The sequence below is a fragment of the Ascaphus truei genome, chromosome 8 (genome assembly GCF_040206685.1).
Source record: "Ascaphus truei isolate aAscTru1 chromosome 8, aAscTru1.hap1, whole genome shotgun sequence".
In the NCBI taxonomy this organism is placed as follows: Eukaryota; Metazoa; Chordata; class Amphibia; order Anura; family Ascaphidae; genus Ascaphus; species Ascaphus truei.
The window spans coordinates 7574284-7593338 of NC_134490.1; the positions used below are offsets into that span (position 1 = coordinate 7574284).

At 41.7% G+C, this 19055-nt stretch overlaps 1 protein-coding gene across 2 annotated transcripts in view; it reads left to right on the top strand.

The window, feature by feature from the left end:
* SH2D4B (SH2 domain containing 4B) overlaps positions 1 to 15229 on the top strand; it is a 102569-nt gene extending 87340 nt beyond the window's left edge. For both annotated transcript variants that reach the window (XM_075610156.1, XM_075610157.1), the window contains 2 exons: positions 14409 to 14629; positions 14947 to 15229. In XM_075610156.1, the coding sequence (XP_075466271.1) occupies positions 14409 to 14629; positions 14947 to 15039 (314 nt within the window). In that variant the 3' untranslated portion in view covers positions 15040 to 15229. The remainder of the gene's footprint in view (positions 1 to 14408; positions 14630 to 14946) is intronic.
* The last annotated feature ends 3826 nt before the right edge of the window (positions 15230 to 19055 follow it).

Consider the following 19055-nt stretch of genomic DNA (forward strand, 5'->3'; position numbering starts at 1 on the left):
ACTGATGGTACATCTGAGGAAGGGATTTGCAATGTTTGGAAAGCTTGGCCCAACTCCAGATGTAGCCAGACCCAATGTCCATGTTGCCAAGGCAACCCGTGGAATTCTGACTGCGCCATCCGCAGGAAATCTCTTGGGGGGGGGGGTGGGCGGAGGTGTGTGGGGTGGGGGCTCCATTCAGCACAACCGACCCCCCCAGGCAGCCACAGATTTGATTGTCCCAGGAGCGCTTTGTACTTTGCTTTTTATACCGTGGCTCTGGGTGCACCTGGATGTCAAGGTACATTTTTGGTCAATGAAAAAATATCACCTGCAACAAACTTCCACTTCTATAGAATCAATGGGTGTTATGATCAAAGTCTCGTGGCTGAAACGCTGGCAGGAAAAGCAGCATTTATCAAAGAAAAGGATTGGAGATGGGTGAACTTTTCCCAGGCGTTTAAAATCTTAATATTCTTAGGCTTCGATTCGGACGTTTGCAACAAGTTGACTTAACTTTATAAAGTCAACGGGCATCGCATGTTTAATTACTTTCGCTCATGAAAATACTTACTTTTAACTATTTACTATGTAACTATACCCATGGAGTCTGTGATGGCAGATACAATAGATTTGTTCAAAAAAAGGTTGGACATCTTTTTAGAAAAGAAACGTATACAGGGATATACCAAATAAGTAAACATGGGAAGGATGTTGATCCAGCCAATTCTTGGAGTCAGGAAGGAATTTATTTTTCCCCTTAATGGTTTTTTTTGTTTGCCTTCCTCTGGATCAATAAGTAAGTATAGATATAGGATAAAGTATCTGTTGTCTAAATTTAGCATAGGTTGAACTTGATGGACGTACGTCTTTTTTCAACCTCATCTACTATGTAAAAAGAAATCGCCGCTGGGCAATTTCACAACTTAAAAAACAAACAAAAAAAAAAAAAACAAAGTAGAAAACTTTTAACAATCTGGCCCATTTCACTGGGACAAAAGCCCCAAAAGTTTGATCACATTTTTTCCGCAGCTTTTTCTAACTTTTTGGAGAGTTTGACGGAAACAGCTGCAAAGCGGATATTGGTAGTTTCACACATCTCTAAAAAGGATCGCACAGGACACGATGGTATTGGTTTTGTTTTGATAAATGTGGGGCAGTTTTCTTTGCCCCAATGCTGCCCCTGGCAACTTTACTGCAGAGCCTCCAATATGTCTTCTAGAACTCTGTCGGTTAGCATCTGTGTCAAATGTTTGTTGAATATGTTCTATGCATTGCCGTTAGCCAATGGCAGCAAGTCTAACAAAAAATTCACACATACTATTAACTCCTCTTGGAGTTAAGACGTTATGCATCTTTCGTGTATGTTTCTTAGGTATGTAAAAGATTTCCAAGTGAAGGATGTAATTATGATTATGTTGATGCGATAGAAGCAGATTTAGAAATCACAGCATAAGCCGTGAGTTAATGAAAGATCAACTAAAAAATTCTGCATATACAAATAAATATTACTCTAATATAACCCTAATACAGCTAACATGGGCTGTTCGCAGGCATTAAGATAATCCCACTGGAGATTTTCAGATGGTGTTGAGGTTCTCCTGAATTCTCCGGGATTCACACTTCCAGAAATGGGTGACATACATGAAACCGCACCGACAAATTCTAAATGAAGCATTTGTGTCAACCTCACTTGTTAATTTGTAGATCAAGGACATTGAGAAGGACACAGGCTGACATCTTTAATATGTGTCTCTCTCCTTTACATCACTGGCTGATTCATTCAGAGCTCCACATTTCCTCATGCTATCAATCTTGTCCTGCTTCTAATACTGAAACATGAACTGCAAACTCAGATATGGGATTTAGATTTCATATATGTAAGATCCTCCTCCAGTTCATCTTATTGTATTGTATGTCTTTATTTATATAGCGCCATTAATGTACATAGCGCTTCACAGTAGTAATACATGTGGTAATCAAATAAATAACAGATAATATAAATAACAGATCATGGGAATAAGTGCTTCAGACATAAAAGTAACATTAAGGAAGAGGAGTCCCTACCCCAAGGAGCTTACAGTCTAATTGTTAGGTGGGGAGAACGTACAGAGACAGTAGGAGGGAGTTCTGGTAAGTGCGTCTGCAGGGGGCCAAGCTTTATGTATCATGTGTTCAGAATATCCACAGTGCTATTCGTATGCTTCTTTAAGCAAGTGTGTCTTAAGGTGGGTCTTAAAGGTGGATAGAGAGGGTGCTAGTCGGGTACTGAGGGGAAGGGCATTCCAGAGGTGTGGGGCAGTCAGTGAAAAAGGTTTAAGGCGGGAGAGGGCTTCAGATACAAAGGGGGTAGAAAGAAGACATCTTACAAAAGATATATTAAATAAAGTGTTGTCCTTTCCTCTCTTCACATATTTTTCTTTCTTTAAAATAAAACAAATGTTTCATAAAGATAACCGCAAAGTTTAGGTTTCTCCGGAGTGTAGCAGGGTGTTTCCCTACTTTTAAAAAAATCTTTTAATTAGTTTTTAAGCAACTTGAAACAATATAAATACAATAATGAATGAAACAAAAACCTCATCAATAATTACTATATCCTACACTCCAACAACTCCCCCCACCATAGCTCATATATTATCTAAGATGCAAGAACACCAGATATTGTCACAAAACAAAAGAACCCATCCCGATATCTGAGACCTCTTCATTTCAGAATAAATAAATCTTTACATTTATATGAAAGAATTTTTTTTAAAATCATTTTTATAATCTGTATACTATACTTCCCAGCGTCATCTGGTCTCGTTATGATAGAGTTATGTATTCCAAATAAGATAAGAAAGGAGACCATATATGCAGTTATCTGCAAATATCGTCTGCAAAACTGGATTGGAGGTTCACATGATAAATAACATTAGTTTTGTCATTTGCTTTGCATTTTAAATTAAAGAAGTCAAAATAACCTCTTAAAACCAGTGATACAGGAAACTATTTGTTCGGTGACTGAGAGTTAACTCTATTGAAGGTATGAAGAATAAATGCACTTTATCTCAGGAACTTATTGGGAACTGGATACACATTTAACTGAAGCCTTCTCAGCCTGTGTACCAACAGAAGGCACTTATGAAGTTTAAAAATAGCCTACTGTGTTACCTTACTGCTTAACATCAGAAAAGTCTCAAATATACAGATGTGTGAAAAAGAATGTACACCCTCATTGAATTCTATGGTTTTACATATCAGGACATAATAACAATCAACTGTTCCTTAGCAGGTCTTAAAACTAGGTAAATACAACCTCAGATGAACAACAACACATGACATATTACACTGTGTCATGATTTATTTAACAAAAATAAAGCCAAAATGGAGAAGCCATGTATGAAAAACTAAGTATATCTTATGATTCAACGTCTTGTAGAACCACCTTTAGCAGCAATAACTTGAAGTAATCGTTTTCTGTATGACTTTATCAGTCTCTCACATCGTTGTGGAGGAATTTTGGCCCACCCTTCCTTACAACGTTGCTTCAGTTCATTGAGGTTTGTGGGCATTTGTTTATGCACAGCTCTCTTCAGGTCCTGCCACAGCATTTCAATCAGGTTGAGGTCTGGACTTTGACTGGGCTATTGCAACACCTTGATTCTTTTCTTTTTCAGCCATTCTGTTGTAGATTTGCTGGTGTGCTTCGGATCATTGTCCTGTTGCATGACCCAATTTTGGCCAAGCTTTAACTTTCGGACAGATGGCTTCACATTTGACTCTAGAATACTTTGGTATTCAGAGGAGTTCATGGTCGACTCAATGACTGCGTGGCTGCAAAACAAGCCCAAATCATCATCCCTCCACCACCGTGTATGACAGTTGGTATGAGGTGTTAATGCTGATATGCTGTGTTTGGTTTTCAGCAAACGTGGCGCTGTGCATTATGGCCAAACATCTCCACTTTGGTCTCGTCTGTCCAAAGGACATTGTTTCAGAAGTCTTGTGGTTTGTTCAGATGCAACTTTGCAAAGCTAAGCTGTGCTAAGCTGTGCTGCCATGTTCTTTTTAGAGAGAAGAGGCTTTCTCCTGGCAACCTTTCCAAACAAACCATACTTGATCAGTTTTTTTCTAATTGTACTGTCATGAACTTTAACATTTAACATGCTAACTGAGGCCTGTAGAGTCTGAGATGTAACTCTTGGTTTTTTTTGCAATTTCTCTGAGCATTGCACGGTCTGACCTTGGGGTGAGTTTGCTGGGACATCCACTCCTGGGAAGATTGGCAACTGTCTTGAATGTTTTCCACTTTTGAATAATCTTTCTAACTGTAGAATGATGGACTTTAAATCGTTTGGAAATGGCCTTATAACCCTTCCCAGATTGATGGGCAGCAACAATTGCTTCTCTATGATCATTGCTGATGTCTTTCCTCCTTGGCATTGTGTTAACACACACCTGAATGCTCCAGACCAGCAAACTGCTAAAACTTCGGCTTTTATAGAGGTCACACTTGCTGATGATCAATTAATCAAGGGCATTTGATTACTGTAGCAGCATCTGCCTGCTATTTAGCATCTTAATTCCTATGGAAGCAATAAGGGTGTACGTTTTTCACACATAGCTTGTATTTACCTAATTTTAAGACCTGCTAAGGACAGTTGATTGTTATTATGTCCTGATATGTAAAACCATAGAATGCAAAGAGGTTGTACTTTCTTTTTCACGCCACTGTAGTTTAGGGATTCCGGTTATTGGTGTTTATTTATTTTTTGTAAAATCTGTGTTTAAAAAAGAATTTAAATATTTTTCCATATGCAAAAAATCTGTGTTTTTCAGTGTTTTTTTTATATTTTTAATATTACAATAAAAAATAGCAAAACAATAGTATAATTCTGTTTAGCTTTTTAATTTTTTTTTTACCACACACATCAAATAGAATAGATACCCCCTCACAGGGTAATGGTGGGTGTCGGTGTGCTTAGGCAAGGGGGTGAAGTTCTTGGGGGAGGAGGAGGAACGGTGTGCTATGGGATCTATGTGCTGGGGGGGGGGCAGGGGATTTATGTGCCGGGGGCAGGGGGATCTATGTGCTGGGGAGCAGGGGATCTGTGTGCCAGGGGCAGAGGGATGTGTGCTGAGGGCAGATTATCTGTGTGCTGGGGGCAGAGGGATCTGTGTGCTGAGGGCAGATTATCTGTGTGCTGGGGGCAGGGGATCTGTGTGCTGAGGGCAGATTATCTGTGTGCTGGGGGCAGGGGGATCTGTGTGCTGTGGGCAGGGGGATCTATATGTTGGGGGGCAGGGGATCTGTGTGCCAGGGGCAGGGGGATGTGTGCTGAGGGCAGATTATCTGTGTGCTTGGCGCAGGGGGATCTGTGTGCTGTGGGCAGAGGGATCTGTATGCTGGGGGGCAGGGGATCTGTGTGCCAGGGGCAGGGGAATGTGTGCTGAGGGCAGATTATCTGTGTGCTTGGGGCAGGGGGATCTGTAAAGCAATGTATTTCGTAGCTATATGTTTCTAGCCTCTCTGGCAGTAAAAGTGTTAAAAGTGCAATCCACCCATTGATGTTTTTTCTTCTTCATTTTATTGTGTTCTATTTAAGCAGTTTAGAATTCACCAATGTCCTCAGAAAAAAATGCAATGGAACAACTAAGGGCCTCATGCAGTAGGCGCCGATAAGCTGTTTATCGCCATTTTTTCGGCAAATTTGCCCTCCCGATTCAGTAAGCGCCGATAAGTGGAAATTATCGGAATTTTTTGTTGCCGATAAAAACTTATCGGCAGTCGGTTGCCGATAAGCCACTTATCGGCACTTTTTGAACTCGGATGAATTCAAGTAGCCCCGATCAGCTTTTCGCTGCTGATCGGCACTCCAGAATGGAGAGTTTTTCGGCAATCCAGCCCGCCAACTAAAGTTGGCAAGTTGGTGGAGGAGAAGCATTGGCAAGGTCGACACTTAGAAAAAATCAGGCATTTTTCCTGCCTGGGATTGATGCCGAGGGTCTCCGTGGGCAGAGGGATCTGTATGCTGGGGGGCAGGGGATCTGTGTGCCAGGGGCCGGGGAATGTGTGCTGGGGGGCAGGGGATCTGTGTGCCAGGGGGATCTGTGTGCTGGGGGCAGGGGGATCTCTGTGCCAGGGCAGGGGGGACTGTGTGCCGGGCTCTCACCTTGACTAAGACTGCTTGCAGCAGTTGAAACGTTGGATCTTATGCTGGATTAAATTTACCTTCTATTGTATTGTATGTCTTTATTTATATAGTGCCATTAATGTACATAGCGCTTCACAGTAGTAATACATGTGGTATTGGAAAGACCGAGTGCCTGGACTGTTTTTCTTACCTATGGGACTTTGTGCCGGGGGCAGGGGATCTGGGTTTGCAGTGGCTTGGTGGGAAAGTTTATGATACTTTGGCCAAATAATGTAAATAAAAACTCAACTTTAATGAAAGCTTAGAAAAGGTTAAAGTTGTGAAGGCTTATATATAGTATAGAGAAAACAATGGAAATTAGTGCGCAGCTAATACCTAGTACTTAACAAAAAGTGACCTGTGCACCGTGATTAGGAAACAATATTGTAAACCTTATGTGAGGGTGACACTTGGCGTGGGTCTGCAGCCTCTCTTGGGGTTGGCTCGACACCCCTGGAACTAGACAGAAAACAGAAAAACAAGGCGCACAACGCACATAGTGTAATAGAGTATAAAACGTGACTTTATGATTAAAAATAAATATATCTGCGTACATCAAGATAATGATTACAAGCGGTTGGTTATTAGGTTTACCACACCATGTGATGACCGGAGGTAGCACCCTTGGTAAGTACCAGCAGGGGATGTATCAGCAAGCGTCTCGTCTGCTTCTTACTTCACAGCTGCGGGAACTACAGCAGGGGATGTATCAGCAAGCGTCTCGTCTGCTGCGGGCTCCAGTGCTCACCGTCTTGGGATGGTTTATGTGAATGTAATATAGTAGGAGTCCCAGAGCACACGGCTCCAAGCGGCGTGCTGTTCCTTGCGGGGCGCCCGGCGATGACGTCACAAATTGCCCATCGGCTTCCGGAAACCTTCTCCTGGAACGCACGGCTTGCGTGTCAAGTTGGAAGTAACCAGCAGAATGGAGTAGACAGCGCGCATGCGTCAAACAAATCAGCTTACTGACAGTGTCCAGAGACGCTTCAAAATACTTTGGGGAAACGAGCAATGACACCCTTCTTTCCAACGCGTTTCGTAACACTAGGTTACTTCTTCAGGGAGTGTATGCATAATGATGGAGGTTGTGCATATATATACCCAACTTCCTCCAATCAGAGCTGCGGTGTCTAATTGCTGTATCAATAATTACATGTGTAGCTAATTGCTTGTGATTACAAACACAGAATACTGTGTCTCACAGAGCTTTGAAAAATTACAATCATTTCAATAAAAATAATAACATTGCATATCTAGGTCAAATACACAAAGATTATACATATAACATATAAAATCGGCGCATGAAGAATGAATCTTCTGAAAGAGAAGAGCCAAAGTTAGAGGCAGAGAATTACAATTATTAAAGATACAGGGACAAATGAGAGCAATGGTAAATAGAAAGAGACTGTGGTCTAATATAAAGACCAAATATCAATGTCCTCACTTAACCCCTTAGGGCTCAGTGAGTTCATTTGATATATCCAAAATGTCTCTTGTTGTGAGAGATTTTTTATCCTATCACCTCCCCTTCTTTCATTGGGAACTACTTTGATACCTTTAAATTTTAGAGTGGAAGGGTCTTTGTTATGGTGCAGTGCAAAATGACGGGAGAGACTGTGTTTCTCATAGCCTACTTTTATGTTCCTAATGTGTTCCTGTATCCTAGTTTTTGTGCGGCCTATATATTGCAGGCCGCATGTACAGTTAATCATATAAACCACATATGTGGAATTACAGTTGATAAATGAATCAATCGTAAAAATCTCACCAGTTGTGAATGACTTAAAAGTTTTTCTCTCTGGGTGAATATATTTACATGTAGAGCACTTCCCACACTGAAAGTTCCCTATTGGCTTATCTCCAAGCCAAGTAGATGGTTTAGCAGGAGTTGAACCCACATCACTAGGGGCTAGTGTATTTTTCAGGTTTTTAGCCCTTCTATATATGAATTTGGGAGCGTCTATAATTCGGTCACCCAGGACTGGATCAGTACATAAAATTGCCCAGTGTCGCTGTATAATCCTTTCAATTTTCTTATTCATAGAATTATAGGTCGTGATAAAAGGCACCTCAATCAAATTTCTCTGATCATTAATTTTAACATACTTAATTTTTGGGATTAGCATTGATTGGCTATCCATACAACGGACTATATTAAGATCTCTTGTCAGACTCGCACGTGAGTAACCTCTCTCTGTGAAGGCTTATATATAGTATGTCACTCGGTATAAGTACAGTTATAGTGAAGGCTTATATATAGTATGTCACTCGGTATAAGTACAGTTATAGTGAAGGCTTATATACAGTATGTCACTCGGTATAAGTGCAGTTATAGTGAAGGCTTATACACAGTATGTCACTCGGTATAAGTGCAGTTATAGTGAAGGCTTATATACAGTATGGCACTCGGTATAATTGCAGTTATAGTGAAGGCTTATATACAGTATGTCACTCAGGTATAATTGCAGTTATAGTGAAGGCTTATATACAGTATGTCACTCGGTATAAGTGCAGTTATAGTGAAGGCTTATATACAGTATGTCACTCGGTATAAGTGCAGTTATAGTGAAGGCTTATATACAGTATGGCACTCGGTATAATTGCAGTTATAGTGAAGGCTTATATACAGTATGTCACTCAGGTATAATTGCAGTTATAGTGAAGGCTTATATACAGTATGTCACTCAGGTATAATTGCAGTTATAGTGAAGGCTTATATACAGTATGTCACTCGGTATAAGTGCAGTTATAGTGAAGGCTTATATACAGTATGTCACTCGGTATAAGTGCAGTTATAGTGAAGGCTTATATACAGTATGTCACTCGGTATAAGTGCAGTTATAGTGAAGGCTTATATACAGTATGTCACTCGGTATAAGTGCAGTTATAGTGAAGGCTTATATACAGTATGTCACTCGGTATAAGTGCAGTTATAGTGAAGGCTTATATACAGTATGGCACTCGGTATAATTGCAGTTATAGTGAAGGCTTATATACAGTATGTCACTCAGGTATAATTGCAGTTATAGTGAAGGCTTATATACAGTATGTCACTCGGTATAAGTGCAGTTATAGTGAAGGCTTATATACAGTATGTCACTCGGTATAAGTGCAGTTATAGTGAAGGCTTATATACAGTATGTCACTCGGTATAAGTGCAGTTATAGTGAAGGCTTATATACAGTATGTCACTCGGTATAAGTGCAGTTATAGTGAAGGCTTATATATAGTATGTCACTCGGTATAAGTACAGTTATAGTGAAGGCTTATATACAGTATGTCACTCGGTATAAGTGCAGTTATAGTGAAAGCTTATATACAGTATGTAACTCGGTATAAGTACAGTTATAGTGAAGGCTTATATACAGTATGTAACATTGGTATAAGTGCAGTTATAGTGAAGGCTTATATACAGTATGGCACTCAGTATAATTGCAGTTATAGTGAAGGCTTATATACAGTATGTCACTCAGTATAATTGCAGTTATAGTGAAGGCTTATATACAGTATGTAACTCGGTATAAGTGCAGCTACAGTGAAGGCTTATACACAGTATGTAACTCGGTATAAGTGCAGTTATAAGAAGAGATGGGCAAAACCTGGTGTGAGACAACAGAACCTTAGGCCTCGGACATGCTTACTGCTTGCTCGCTGAGGCGCGCTGAGGCTCAGGGAAAGCAGGTGCTTTCCCTGGCCTTGCGGTTGCTTACCGCACGCGCTGTCAGCAGGCCGTCAGGGGACGGTCAGGGGGCGGTCCGGGGGCGGGCACGTCACTGGCCGGGGGCGGGCCAGTGACGTCACGGAGCTGGTTCGCCCTCATTGGGCGAACCGCTCACGTGACCGGCCTGTCTCGGCGGCAAGCGGGGGAATTTTAAATTCCCCTAAGACCTGCGCTACCGCAAGCGCGCGGAAGCGCAGGTGAGCCCCTACTAAAGCCGCTCTAATTGCGGCTGTAGGGGCTCAGTGCTGAGCGGGAGCGCGCGTCAGCACGCTTCCGCCAGCAAGCAAGGAACATGGCCGAGGCCTTACTTTCCAAAATCAAATACAAGACCAAAACCCTTAAGAGCTAAAAACCCCACAAATGGAGTACAATAAAAATCAGAATACTAGTCAGAGTCCCCAGAGATAGGGCTTTCTCGCCAAATCGTTTCAACATTTTGTTTTCACGTTTTCAGTTATATTATTTTCGTTTAACATTTTTTTAAGAACTAAAACACAGGTGAAAGTGCCCCCCCCTTGTGATTTCTGACCTCTCCCATGGGATCTCCTTCTTATTGCACATGGCAGGGGGGCTCAACTGCAGTCCTCAAGCACCCCCGCCCCCAACATGTCAGGTTTTCAGGATATCCCAGCTTCAGCACAGGTAGCTCAATCAGCCGCTGCTTCAGCACAGGTGGCTCAATCAGTCTCGGCTTCAGCTCAGGTGGCTCAATAAGTCCTTGCTTCAGCACAGGTGGCTCAATAAGTCCTTGCTTCAGCACAGGTGGCACAATAAGTCCTTGCTTCACCACAGGTGGCTCATAAGTCCTTGCTTCAGCACAGTCTTCAGTCTTTGCTTCAGTAAAGGTGGCTCAATCAGAGGCTCAGTCTTTGGCTGAAGCCGAAATATCCTGAAAACCTGACCTGTTGGGGGCCTTGAGGACTGGAGTTGAGCACCCCTGGCCCAGGGTATTCCCTTAGCTGGACTTTTTATATGGTGGTGGGCACTGCACGACATCTGGAGGGTTAACCACCACCCATCCAGTAGTTTTAGATCTGGTGCCCAGTTCCTGCTGTGCACATGGCTTTGGGGTTGTGTACTACATGTGGCCAACCCCAAAGAACCCCATTGGAATGCAGACACACTACATAACAGAACAGAACACAGCAGACCTTTCCTGCATTGCACCGTTGGAATAAACCGGCTGCACCATATGACCGCCCGCTTTGCCGCTCAGCTCCGACACATTTGTAGCAAACACAGCTTTTTTTTTTTGTTTAACCATTTTGCAACTTGCCGGATTCTACAGCTTTACGGTAATTTTAATTGAACCCCTTTGTTTCCAAGCTCGCAATGCACTGTGTTTCCGGCTCCTCTGACGCTCACCGAGGTTTGCCAGTATGGGCATATAAAGTAACATACTCATTCTAATCTGCATTAGGTGTGCAATATGTTTTCCGAGATAACAGTCCTTCCTCCTCCTTTTCACCATCAAGTTAATTAGAACATGAACTTTGACAGATACTCATGTGGCTTAATAAGGCAGTGTCACAAATTAAGTAAGTAGAATCTTGCTGGTGTGTGGATAACAGAACATGTATAACAGAGACCATTGAAGTGTTAGGCTAATGACTGTTTTTACACTCAGCACGGAGCTGTGTAATGAGGCAGAGGATTGGTGGATGGATGCAAATATTGTTCTTCTTACTGCAGCATGTCAATTACTCAGCGTAATAATGTCTCATGTTGAGACAGGGTTTTGTAACCTTAAATCTGCAGTGTTTGAGAAATCCCACTCCCCTGAAAATGAACTTGTGATATTATAAAGAAGATGTACTGTACTGTATGTAGATGTGGTGTTCTTCAGTATCCAAGGGGCCAGCACGCTTTCATTTAAACCCTTTTCTGCCTGAGGGTAAAGCAATGTATTTCGTAGCTATATGTTTCTAGCCTCTCTGGCAGTAAAAGTGTTAAAAGTGCAATCCACCCATTGATGTTTTTTCTTCTTCATTTTATTGTGTTCTATTTAAGCAGTTTAGAATTCACCAATGTTCTCAGAAAAAAATGCAATGGAACAACTAAGGGCCTCATGCAACTGGCCCACGCAGAATTTTATATGGTGGGAACATACAGTACAGGCTTGTTTGCTAAAGTAGGATTTGCAGACTGGTCCGAACAAAGAGGTCCCCACGTGGTCTCTTCCTTTGGCCCGCACCAGGCACCTGCCATGGTCATCCCTTGCCCCCGCCTAGTGAAAAGCAGATGTATTAATTACTATTATTATTATATTATTTCATTGCTTTCAGTTGGATTCCTTTTCTTTAATAAATATGATGCTATTTTTTTTACACTGGTTTCCCCAAGTTTTGGAGGCGGGAGACTTTAGTAAACAATCCCTATAGAACAGGAGTTTCCAACTCCAGTCCTCAAGGGCGTCCAACAGGTCAGATTTGCACGATATCTCTTCAGCATAGGTGGCTCAATCAGTGGCTCGGTCTTTGAGCCATAGAAGGCTGAGCAACTTGTGCTGAAGCAGGGATATTCTGAAAACGTGACTTGGTGGTGGCCCTAGAGGACTGAGTTGGTCGTCCATGCCTCAGGGTTTATACACTGACATTCAAAGTAGGGAGAACCTCTACACCAAGTACCCGCTGTGACCTTGGGCAAGTCATTTTATCACACGCACCAGCATGAGATGGTAATCCAGGGATTAATTACTCAAATATGCGTATCATCATATCATCATGTACACAGCCAGTTTAAATCTGTTTAGGCCACATTGTCAGCATGGAACACAACAATTTGATCTCAAGGTTGCTAAAAGAAAAGGAAATACTGTGGTTCAGGATCCATATCCATTTCATGGTTCGATATCAGTGATTTTTTAAAAGCAGTTATCAAACATTTCCATACCCCGGCCCAGACCATTTCAATGTTAACATTTGGTTTGAAGATATAAATGAATACTTATTTGTTTAGTGTTTCGGAGCCATTGCCTCTACAAAAACAGCACTGTATATATAAGTATAACCTATATTTCAGAAATACTGGGCCCTTATCCAATCAACAGCCCTGGTTAGTGGTAGGAACGGCACAGGCTGAAGGACAGAGGGAATTTTGACAGGTTTTGGGGACCGCCCCTGAAGCCTCCAGGAATCACTGGTGATCCAAAGAATAACTGTGAGAATAACTGCTTCAAAGTAAAATATTTAAAAAAAGGGGTTGGCGTATAAACATTTGCACATTAATACAGTACCTTCTGCATCTTCACACGTTGCAAGAGCAGTTACAGTAAGCCGAAAACCGAAAACCGAAAATAAAACTGCATCATTTAGATAGATGCAGGGCTGGTATTGTTTGTTAAAATAGCTTTGGATAAACTCAAGATGTACATAGATTGAAAAGGGAATTAATTCCTCAAATAGCATAATAAACTCAGTTTAGGTCTCTGTTTCATGGGAGCCGTTGCATATGATTTAAATTCAACATGCATAATTGATTCTACTTCATAGTAACATTAATATGTTCTATAACACATTAATATATTCCTCCCTTGCAAAAACCACAGCCAGAGTCATTTTGCTTGCAAAAATCATGGTTCCGAATGCTGGCTTATGGGCTTTAAAGCATTATTTTCTGACATTCCATTAAAGAAACAACAGATCATATCATTTATTGCCTATCTAAATGCCACTGTTTTTCTTGGCTGCTTTCTTGTGTTTGCGAAAGCTCAGTCTAACAGGATCGGGCATTTTAAATATGGCTGCATTTTCAAATGGTGTTCTGATTGCAAGGTTGCCACGGTGATGTTAGTAGTGGTGTTATTTTTTAGCTTTTTAAACTTGGCAAATATGACACGATGGAGGAATAACCTGATTTCATTAAATAATAATATTAATGAAATACATTAACATGCTATTGAACATAATGCTGCAAATAAGCTAATAATATAATAATCATAGTAAATCCTAGCCTGGGGATCTTTGGGGATTTAACGAACCAATTTTGGTATATGGTACACACAGAGAGATCAAGACATTGGCTGCATCTTGAATCTAGAATCAACTACAAATATCCCTCGTGAGCATACAGATAAAGTCTCTGGTTCCGACCTACTTAACCAGGAACGCTCCATGGGCCGTCCCACAGGGGAATTTGTGCCCCCGCCCGCAGCACGCGTTCACCCGCTACTGCTTGTAAAAAGCCAGGTGAAGCGGTGCGCGGGGGGTAGGGAGGGGTTTTTCCCGTGAGGGAGATGCGAGGCGGAACTGGAGATTTAATCTGTACTTGCATGTCTCAGGCAGGTCTGCAACCCCGACTTTCCCCGTTATCTCTTAGCATGCGGTGCTTCCACTGCAGCCAGGGATTCTGGGAAATGGCATGCAAATGAGCACACAATGTCACCTTTTGCTTCTTATCCATTTACATCAAACTTCAAAGGCTTGTGTCGTACCCACTCTCTCACGCTCATGCAGCATGTTCATCGTCAGGGAGGGAGCATATAAATTACTTATACAAGAGAGCTGATGACTTCTCCCTTTTTCATTTATCAGGAATTATTAGTCGTGAGGCAGCGGAAGAGTTACTGATGAACAAGTCAGAGGGGACCTTCCTTGTGCGCATCAGTGAGAAGATCTGGGGCTACACGTTGTCTTACCGTCAGCAAAGTGGGTTCAAGCACTTTCTGGTCGATGCATCAGGGGGTTTCTACAGCTTCCTCGGTGTGGACCCCAACAGGCACGCAACACTCACGGACCTCATTGACTTTCACAAGGTATTATTATAATAACGGTACAAAGTTACAGACGTACTGAGTACACTGTTAAAATAATTATACTGTAGGTATATGGAGTACCTACAATTCCAGCCTAGACGTTTGATGAGAACACAGACTAGTCTTCAGAAAGCACAGGATATATTTCAATATTTAGAGATCATTACCACCTCACTCAACTGAACACAGTCTCATTTCCAACTTCAATCATCCTGAAAAAGTTCTGCGTTACGCACTCCCACTTCTCCCTCCTTTGCATTGTATGTTGTTGTCAAAGTACTCAAAGAAGTGCAGTCATTGTCTTTTTTATTTAACAGGAAGAGGTCATTACAAGCTCGGGTGGAGAACTCCTAGTGGAACCATGCGGACAAGTCAAGAATCCACCTGATTACAGCATGTTATTTAACTGAGTGTCAGCAATGATAACACAAACCATTGATCAATGAGAAGAGACACTGGAGGGTGGGTAAAGATCTTTATAACCAAGGAGGAACATTTCTAGTGCTTGGCGAGTGGATCTGAACGTCTGGATATGGAGTTCAGTTTTATTTTATTCTTTTATTATACTCTTTATTTTACTGTCAACAGTTTTGAGGGGCACTATGGAAAAAAGCTAAATACAAATCTTTTCAAAACAATTAGATTCCCCTAACTGTCATTGTGTAGCTATGTTATTTTGTATTGTTTTACCTGTTTGTATTCATCATTGCTTGCCACATCTACAAAATATAAACTATAAGAAGGGATGTGTGTTTCAGCAGGGCCTGGGCATGCCCATCGCCAGATTGCAATGTTTGCCATTTATAACTTTACACTAGTAAAAAACAAACATACTAAAATGTGCCAAAAATATTAAACATGCAAATGTCCGAAAGCTATCTGGCTAGGTAAAATGATATGCTATAAAAACGCAGGGGTATATAGTCTCTGAGTAAAAGAGACATATAAAGATAATAGTGACAATCAACAAGTTGCCTAATAAAATACAAATAGAAAGCAGATGTTTAAAAAAGAAAAGAGTAAGAAAAAACAGACCCAAATATCCACTCAAAATATCACAAGACCTTTAAATCCAATGTAAGGTATATTTACAAGTTGTGTTTTCTATTGTGCTATGTATGTGTGGAGAGGGGGTATTTAAACAACCAACATCTGTGAACTGGCTTTGAACCCTTGAGGAAGCAGGTAAGGACCTGTGAAATGCGTAGGGCTGCTAGGCACGCATTTATCATCAGGAAGAGCAGCAAGTGACATCACTAGACGGCAACATGACACCGGACCCTCAGTGGTACCGTCAGTCGTGGCAGATCATAGGATACCAGAGGGACGCGGAACCCCCGAATCCCACCTGGCCGATCTGATATGTTGTTTACAAAACTCATCTGTGATAGTGAATAAACTCTACTGATTTCTTAATATTGCTTCGTAAAAACTTGTCTACACCATAGTTGAGAGTGCTTTTATTTCCAGATGATTATTTCTAGATTGAGTAGCTGTACATTAGTTATTACGAGCTTGGTGTAATCGCAAACTCCACGGGCCGGGTTCCTGCAATGCTATGAAGTAAATGTCATCTTCAAATGTACAACAAATGTTAAAGAAGAATTTCAGCTTTCTGAGGAAAACATTGTCACAGAGCGCGATGTGTACGCTGGGTGTGTATTAGTTTACAAACTTTTTTGCAAATTTTACGAGAGGGGTACGGGGGTTAAATAATAATAATATAAAAAAAATGTGACATTTCACCCTTTTTGTAATTTTTAAAAAAAAATTGCGCCCAAAATTGTGAAATTTTGTTCAAATGTTTTACAATTATTTTATAAAACAAACCCAAGGTCCCATGATAAAGGGAACCGGCACACTGGTCAAAACAGAAACTGCTGGATGATTTGACTATGAAGCTTGCAATCAGGATGAAGATGAACAATAAATATATATATATTTGGGGCTTTAGAAATGAAAGCCGGGCAGTTGGCAAGATAGTTGGAAGATTGCACCGCCATGATATCCACCTGACCTTGGGAGACATCGCCGTGACTGCAAAGACAACGCACAAGCTGCCATCTGGTTGTTTGGTCCAATTTTGTCAAGATTTTACAAATGATGTCACATACATTGCATTGGACTGCCGGTATCTATGATGTCACTTGTAATACTTTTCCAAGCGTTGCATCCTTTAGAGAGGAACATCAGGGGGAATGATAGGAAATGCAACAATGCAAAAATTCAGTTTTATACTCTAGGCCAGGGGTGCGCAAACTGGGGGGTGTGGCACGAGATTTCCTGGGGTCGGGAGCGTGGTGTTTACAATGGCCCTGTGTTCTTCCCCACAACATTTAAATTAAATGCCGGGGGAGCGCACAAGGCCTCTGTAACTCCCGCTTACCTGATTTTAGCAGGTGTCTGGTGATGAATCAACTTGACAACGTGGCAGCAAATGACGCCGTGGGATCAAATGGCAACGCGACATCACATGACATCAAATGACGCCGGAGACAGACCATTGCGCAGTAAACAGAATCAGTGGGCACTTTGACTACAAAGACAGAAATGCCTACTTACAAGATATTCCCTTGATACATACAGTATGGTGGATACAAGCTGTGCTTAAACCAGCGACTTCTTCCCTGGATTCACCGAACCCCAAGTGGTGCTTCAGCCGCCTCCAACCAACTTCGTCAGGTAAGTTCACACACCATACACCAAACGATTTTGCCTAAAGATAATACAAAGAGAAAAGGATGGTGCAGTGCTGTGAGAACACATTAATAAAAATATAACACACAAGACAAATCACACTTACAATGTGTCACATCTTTTTTGTTGTTCCAAGTTGCCATCCGCAGCATGAAGCAGGAGCTCCGCATTCAGCAGTGTAAGTCCAGCGTCCTCCTCTCTCACTCGCAGCCACAGGTTCCCCACGCCTTCACTGATGACGACACTGCTTTGTCCAGAGCAACTCCATACTGACATGCAACACAATTAGGCTCCTCCCTATGTGTTTCGTGATGCATATTGTCACTTCCTCAGGGGCTTGGAGCAATTTTGTACATGATTCCTATTTATACCTTTAGAAATCCATTAACCCTTTCGTTGTTGCAACGAGGGAATGGAATATTGTTGGCTATCATTGCCTCCTATGCTCTTTTGGATAGGGATCCCACACCCGTGTACCTTAGAGAGCTAAAGCAATTATTAGATAAGGCTCGGTCTGATAATATTCCGACTAAACAAGAATATGAGTATTTGTATGTAGGGGAACATGTGATACCAAGATACACAAGTCATTAATTTCCCTACCATGGTGCCCTATTATGTCCGATATCTAATAATAGATATCTAATAGTGTCGGGATCCATACGCGAGTACCCTATAACACTTGCAGCAATATATGCCCCAAACGAAAATGCTACAGATTTCTTTGGTAGATTTTTTGGCAAACTTCGTAAGGTAGCAAAAGGGAACTTTATAGTAGCGGGAGACCTGAATAGGGTGCTAAATATGGATCTCGACAGATGCACGACATTAACAAAACCCACAGACAGGATGTATTAACAATAACAAAGGGACTAAAAGACTGCCAACTTCTCGACATATGGCAGGAGCAACACCAGGGAGTGAGAGAATACACTTTCTTCTCCCATCCACATAACAGCTACAGTAGGATAGATTACTTCCTTGTGTCTAATAGAATGGTTCCTGGGGTCTCTCGTTTCGAGATCCATGATATTTCATGGTCTGACATGCATCCATTGAGCTGCGATGCACCTTAATACCGTTAGACAGACCTAGAGCGAACTGGAAGCTAAACGATATCCTCCTGAAAATACCGAACCTAGAACGGGAGGTATGGGAAAAACTTAAAGAATATTTCAAGGAGAACGAGGGGAGTGTGGCATCACACTCCACGCTGTGGGAGGCCCATAAGGCTACCCACAGAGGGATATTAATGAATCTGGCCGCCAAACAGAAAAGGGAACGGGAGTCAAAGATTAAAGATTTAGAAAAGCAATTTGCAGAGCTCTCATCCCTCCATAAAATGAATAAGCGGGATCATACGCTGAAACAGCTATTAGACACCAAGACAAAACTCAATCTCCTCCTTTCCTCCCAGGCCGAGAAGGAAATGGCCTGGTCTAAGTGGAAATTTTATGAAAAAGCGAACAAGCCTGATACCCTACTTGCCAATAAGCTAAAAAACAAGCTTCCAAACTACCACATTCATGCGATTCGGAACCAGAAGGGTGACCTCACTTCCATCCCTGGGAATATTGTAGAAGAATTTTAAAAGTATTACGAAAAGCTATATAATGGAGATAAGGTCACCCACAACACAAAAACAGGAGAGTCGTTAAAGACCTTCCTGAAAGAGGCAAAATTACCTACCTTGGGAAGGGCCGAAAGAGAGGCGCTCTAAGCTGACTTT